Here is a 6,477-nt window from a genome sequence, read left to right as displayed (position 1 = left end):
GACATTAACCCAACAAAGGCCAGGCACCAGAGAATGAATCCAGATCATCTGATGCTAGAATCAAAGGAAAATTATCAACCTCTTCTTAAGTCTAGCCAAAGCGAGAGTCTTCTTTAAGTTTGACCTCAAAGTAGATTTTTGGCAATTAAGAATTCATCCAGATCATAGACCAAAAACAGAATTTTGCTTTCCTAATGCACATTTTCTATTTTTAAAATCGACCTATTTATTTAAATATAAAAAAAAATTATCGAATACCCTAATTTTTCATTCTAAAAATGACATATACTTCAAATTTACCCGAACTCCATCCACTTTCTCTCTCCATAATTAATAATAAAAGCGAGTAAGGCCAACCCCTTTTTATCCTTTCCTTCTCATCTTTTGAAATATTTCTACACTCTCCCCAATTTTTTGAATTAAGGTTTTTTGTTCTTCTTCCTTATTTCTGCTTTAAACCCTACTCGCTCCGATCCCCTTTCTTACTAGCCGTTGTTCTCTTTTTCCCGCCAAATTTCTCCTTCATCTGGGGTCCTTCCCTCCTCCTTTTCAAATACCAGCCGTTAGATCGGTCTTCATTCGCTTCTTTTTTTTTTTTTTTTTTTGTGTGTGTCAAAGCTTTGAACTTTCTGTAGCCTGTAAATGTCAACGAACGAAGCGAAGAAGAAGGTGGAGGATGATGAGGAAGAGAAGAAGAAAGGAGGAGAGCTCTTGTTCTGTGGCTCCACGTGTTGGGAAGCCGTTGGTCGTCGCAAAGGTGTACTTGAAGGCAACTTAGTGTCTCCCACTCGCCTTCGCCCTCTCGTCGGCGTTGATATCCGGTTCGTTGCCTCCGGTTGTGGTGAGTTCATTGCCTTTTGTTTTACACCTATTGATTCGCATTTAAAAGGTATATTTTGAAGTTTCTTTTTTCGTTGCAGTGTCATGTCATTGCGTTGCATTGGATGTTGAAGGGCGATGCTACACGTGGGGTCGTAATGAGGCATGAAGAATCCTCACCTTTTTTTTTTAATGTTGTTAAATGTATGTCGTTAATGTTATTCTAATGTTGTTAGTAGTGGTTGATAGAGCTTTAGCTTTTATGTATAGAAAGGGCAGCTGGGTCATGGAGATACAATCCAGCGTGATAGGCCAACTATTGTTTCTGAACTCTTAAAGTATGTTCTTTTGTTGTGTTGTTATTAAAATTAGTCCTCTGTATTTATTAATTTTCTGAAATTGATGGTCAATTTGAACTATGTTGCATTTATCTTGAAGGTATAAAATAATCAAAGCAGGAGCGGGAAGGAGCCACACGGTGGTAGTTACTGAAGATGGTAATTCCCTGGCATTTGGCTGGAATAAGCATGGGCAGCTTGGTTCAGGATCCACTAGAAATGGTAGGTTCTGTTGATTTTGATTAGCAGTACCACTGATACTATGTTACTCTAGGTGTTTTGTTTTCTTAGTTGTAAAGTTCTTCCATGAATGATGACGTTTTGTATTAAAATTTGTGTTTCATTTATTTATCAATTTATCTTTTATTCTTTTTTTTTTTTTGTAGAAATTGAGTCATCTCCCGTCCGCTGTCTCGTGTCTCAAGTTACAAATACTGCCTGTGGAGCTGAATTCACTGTGTGGTTATCAGCTACTGAAGGAGCTTCAATACTGTATGGTTTGTGGTGCTTTTAGTTCTGTTTCTTGGCTTGCTTTTATTGTCAATAGTTCTTTTCTAATTTGTATTCTTTCACTGAATCTAAATATGCTTTTCTGGTTTGTAGAACTGCAGGGCTTCCCCAGTATGGCCAGCTTGGTCATGGAACAGACAACGAGGTATGTGGAGAAGATGAGTTATCTTTGATGAGTCTTGTTCATATTTTTGCTGCAGAGTATCACTCACAAAGTTATGCCGGATGTGTATAATCAATTAAGCAGTTCTCTAACCTAGTTGCTATTGACTTGCTTTTCTCCACGGGTGTTTGCATCATACCTATACGCTTGCAGTATAATGCCAAGGATAGCTCGGTGAGGCTTGTTTATGAATCTCAACCTCGCCCTAGAGCTATAGCTACTCTTTCTGGGGAAACTATTGTCAAAGTTGCCTGTGGAACAAACCATACAGGTTCATGATATGCCTGCTCTCTTTCATGTTCATTTGCTCTTTCATCTTTTGGTCATCCCCTTCCCTCTCCCTGGTTCTTCTTTTACTTAAACATTCATCTCATTGTTTACTTTTCTAATTTGTGCATCCAGTTGCTGTGGACATGAATGGCTATGTTTTCACGTAAGTCATTGTTGATTATTGTGTTGTGGTTTTAGATATCCCTTTTATTTTCCTTGTTCATAAACAATTTACTTTTATTATGTGATTGTCTAGGTGGGGCTTTGGTGGTTATGGAAGGTTTGTGACATGTTCACCACTGCTAACTTCTGCATTGTTCCAGTATTTGATGTGTTTTTACGGGCTTAAATCCTTTATTCTACTTATTTGTTTTTCCTTTTGTTTCCTTGATGCAATTCCTTCATCACTTATGCAGGCTTGGGCACAGAGAGCAGAAGGATGAGTGGGTTCCTCGTCGTATTGAAGTATTCCAAAAGCACAATGTTCTTCCTCCCAATGCAGTTGTTTCAGCTGGTTCTGTCAATTCAGCATGCACTGCAGGTATTGTTTGTTAAGGGAGCTGATAAGAATGGTTGCTAATACTCTCCATTAATGGGCAAGGTTAAAGCCTTTTCCTAGTTTATGAAGTGTCAAGTGAGGTCAATGGGAAAGGTGATACTGGGATAGGTCTTCAATTAAAAGATTTATAGGTGATTATGTGCAGTTCATTAACTTTTGCTTGTTTTCCAGGCGGTGGGCAATTGTATATGTGGGGCAAACTGAAGAATACTGGTGACGACTGGATGTATCCCAAACCTCTAATGGATTTAAGGTTTTGCTTTGCACCATGTCTATGTTATACTTCATTCTTAATGTTAACTTTTCTACTTGCATCATGATCCTGATTTTGCTTTTGGTCTTGATGTATCAGCATTTTTATGTTTTTACAGATCTTGGTTACTGTTCTTTTCCCTCCCTTCCATTGAAGACTTCCACTGTTTATTATAGCTCGACTTAAATTTTGTTAATTTATTGCAGTTAATGCTACTTATCTTTTCACCTGTTCGGTTTTTTTTATTCTGTTTATTTTGATACTTTGCTTTCTGTTAAGGCTTAAGGGTTTGATGTCAATTAAACGTCACACCACTAGTTTTAGTCTGTGACTCTGTAAGCACATCTCAGACGTATTTATCTATCCTTTCCTTCCCAGTGGCTGGAATTTACGTTGCATGGATTCAGGCAATATGTTCCATTTTGTTGGTGCGGACTCCTCCTGCATAAGTTGGGGCCATGCTCAGTATGGAGAATTAGGATATGGTCCCACTGGACAAAAGTATGTACTGTTACTTGTCCTAACAGCTTTTTTTCGCCTACACTCTCTCCCTATATTCTATTTACTTAATCCTGCTGCTTCTTTTTAGGTCTTCCGCTATACCCAGAAAGGTAGACATTCTGGAGGGCATGCATGTTATCAGGTGGATATAAATTAACAATTACTTCATGCATTTATAATACTATATGCTCTGATTTTCTCTGGACAGGAAGTACTGACAAGTTCTCTTGTATATCTGTGCAGTGTTGCTTGTGGTATGGGCCACTCGATGGTCATTGTTGATAGAACAAATGTTGGTGACCGGCTTGACCAGGTAGATTTCTTAATTTTTAATTTTTTTTTTCATTTTTCTTAATATTGAGGAATTGATTACCTTGATAACTTTAAGGTATACCTTCCAAAAGTATTGTTTTTATTCCATGTCCTAGGATGTGAGAAGTATATTTGTGCTAAAAATCTTGTTTACCGATGACTATCAATACTTTTTAAAGTTTGATGGGTTTAGTATGTTATAGGCTTCTGAACATTTTGAGTTGCATTGCTTCAAGCAAACAGTGTGATTAGTTGCAAGATTCATTTGTTATATATGGACAACTTATCTGTTATGCATTTTGACATAACCTTTTGAGTAGTACATACAATATTGTATAAATGCACCCAAAATATCGTTTTTGGTAAAATTTGGCTTTGCTCTCTCCCCTGATGCCTTGTATTTGTAGAGTATTATGTGATATAGATTGTTGTGGATGCTGTTGGGTATTCTCAGTTTTTGATCACTTACTACTAGGTCATCTCACTGAACCTTCAATTTCCGGTTTGGTTCGAGATGTTTTTGTTGCCAATGCTCTCTGTTAATGTTGAAATATTGTAATATAAAGCCTTATGTCTAAAATTTTTATGTTTTCTACAGTTGGAAATTTATGATGGCAAAGGTTCTGATGAAGGTATGCGTCTCTATCTTTGTCTCCACAGCTTTCAATTAATTGGGGCTATATGATTCATTGAGGGCTTCAGTAATTACATGCTAGATTATCGACTTTTGAAGTTAAGAAAATTTGACACGGGCACTGATCCATAAATCATCTGTTCTTCAGGGACTGCGGTATCGGATACCAAAACTTCAGTTCTTAAGCAAAACAACAAAAATGGTGCTAGTAAAACTCCAACTTCCTCAAAGAAGAGGAAGAAGGCGAAAGATGAATCTGAAACAGAGGAAGAGAATAGTGATGTCGAGAGTGACAGCAGTGGAGGACACATCAACGGTGAGGTTTCTGGCAAAGGCCGAGGTAAGGGTGCCAAGAAGACTGCTTCAGTGGGAAAAGGTAAAGGGCGTGGACAAGGTAATGTTCGTGCAAACAAAAGTTCGCAGTCCTCCCAAGGAAAAACAAGCAAGAGAGGACGGCTGCGGAAAGTGTAAGTGTTTGTACTCAGTCCCATTGGGAACTTTTGTTCTCTCCATGTAGAGAAGTGTACTATTTTTTAAAAAATACATTGGTCACTATATTTGCATTTTCAACTAGAGTTATTTTCATTAAGTTAGCTCTTCGGCCCCCAAAACTTTGTGATCACCTGGTGAAATGAATGCGCCTGAAGTACAACTTTGTATTGTTTTGTTTGAGATGATTAGTCATTAAGCAGTGAGAATTTCCTTTTAGCCGCTTATTTGCACCCTTTCTCTAAATTGGTTGATGGTGTTAGCATTTATGTTGTGAGCTAATAAAATGTTGACATGTGTCCATAAAAATTAAAAAAGTATATTCGGATTTTAAAAAAAATATTTTTATTTTTACGTGTATAATTGACTAAACAAATGGAGGTGAAATTTAAAAAATTCTTCAAAATTGAACCTTTTATTATTATCATATAGTTTTAAACTTAAAAGTAGGAAAAGATTCCTGTTATTTTTTTTTTATGTAATAAAATGTGGGCTCGAAGAGCTTTCTTGTATCAATGGGCCATGCATGTCCAAAAAGCAAACTTAATGTTGGTTGACTTGGATGGACATGACACAATGCTTTGCTTAAAGATTGAAAAACGTTGGTGTTAAAATGGTGTTAGATTACTGATTACATGTGGATAATCTTTGATTCTGGGTAATATTATTGGATTTTCACCCATTACAGGCAAAGGGTACAGCCAGCCTGGAACACATGTCAAAGAGGGGCTATGAGCAAGTCGGATCTGTGCAAATCTAATTGTTGTTGATTGAGAAAAAAGAGGAGAGATGACATCCTTGTTGGTTGGTCAATCATTTTATGGTGGGATTCAGATTTCATGGGTGAACCAAGTACTTATGATTGCCACTCCACTGCAGCCGCTTTCATATTTTGGGCGGCTTCCACATTACAAATAATACCGATCTACTGACAGATACTTTTTCTAGCACTTCAAACTAGAAAATATTGCTATGTTCATTTTTAGCTCTAATTTAAAGCTCTTAAACCCATTATCAGGTATGGGGTTTCTTTCACAAAACAACCTACCATATATATATATATATATATATATATATGCCTCTCTGTTCTTCAATAAAAGAAAAAATAATGAAAAGAGAGTTCAGGGTTGGAGAAGATGATTCTTGAGTTTCATCAAACACCCATGTGATGTGTGATTATTTTATCCACAAAAATGACAAATTTCCCCCGTATAGTTTGGGACCGTAACATGCTTAATTCTACCTTTTATGTCCTTGGAGATTAAACAGTTAAACTGCTAGCTTCAATGGAACTCCAAGCATGTGAGTGTCAGCGCCTGAATACGAGAAAGACACATCTGTTTACGGCTTGGAATCATTGTTCAGTTACCCCTCATTGTCTTTTTTGCTAACCTCACTACATCTGTCTCTGTCTCTCCCTGTTGTGAATGGGATTTGGGGAAGATCTTTTATAAATGCGAGGATGATCTTATCTACATTCATCTACACATGTAACTGCCTTGAATTTCGGCTAGAATTTAGCAGCAATAGTTTCATAAATATCGATACAGGCATACAGCATACTTAATTTTAAAAAATATTTAATTTTCATGAGTGATTTCTAAGAAATTATATATCAACATTACCTAA

At 36.9% G+C, this 6,477-nt stretch overlaps 1 protein-coding gene across 1 annotated transcript; it reads left to right on the top strand.

Moving 5' to 3' along the window:
• Nucleotides 1–318: 318 nt before the first annotated feature.
• On the top strand, nt 319–5,075 carry LOC108489910 (uncharacterized). Its single transcript, XM_017794648.2, has 16 exons — nt 319–841; nt 921–982; nt 1,090–1,157; nt 1,258–1,379; nt 1,544–1,649; nt 1,761–1,812; nt 1,984–2,101; nt 2,233–2,263; nt 2,357–2,380; nt 2,517–2,641; nt 2,831–2,912; nt 3,291–3,413; nt 3,502–3,555; nt 3,657–3,726; nt 4,324–4,357; nt 4,508–5,075. The coding sequence occupies exons 1-16, from the start codon at nt 643–645 to the stop codon at nt 4,828–4,830; spliced, it is 1,593 nt and encodes a 530-aa protein (XP_017650137.1). The 5' UTR covers nt 319–642; the 3' UTR covers nt 4,831–5,075.
• Nucleotides 5,076–6,477: the final 1,402 nt, after the last annotated feature.

This window comes from Gossypium arboreum, chromosome 5, assembly GCF_025698485.1.
Source record: "Gossypium arboreum isolate Shixiya-1 chromosome 5, ASM2569848v2, whole genome shotgun sequence".
NCBI lineage: Eukaryota > Viridiplantae > Streptophyta > Magnoliopsida > Malvales > Malvaceae > Gossypium > Gossypium arboreum.
The sequence above is the reverse complement of the archived record's forward strand: the minus strand, read 5'-3'. Positions and strand labels throughout refer to the sequence as shown.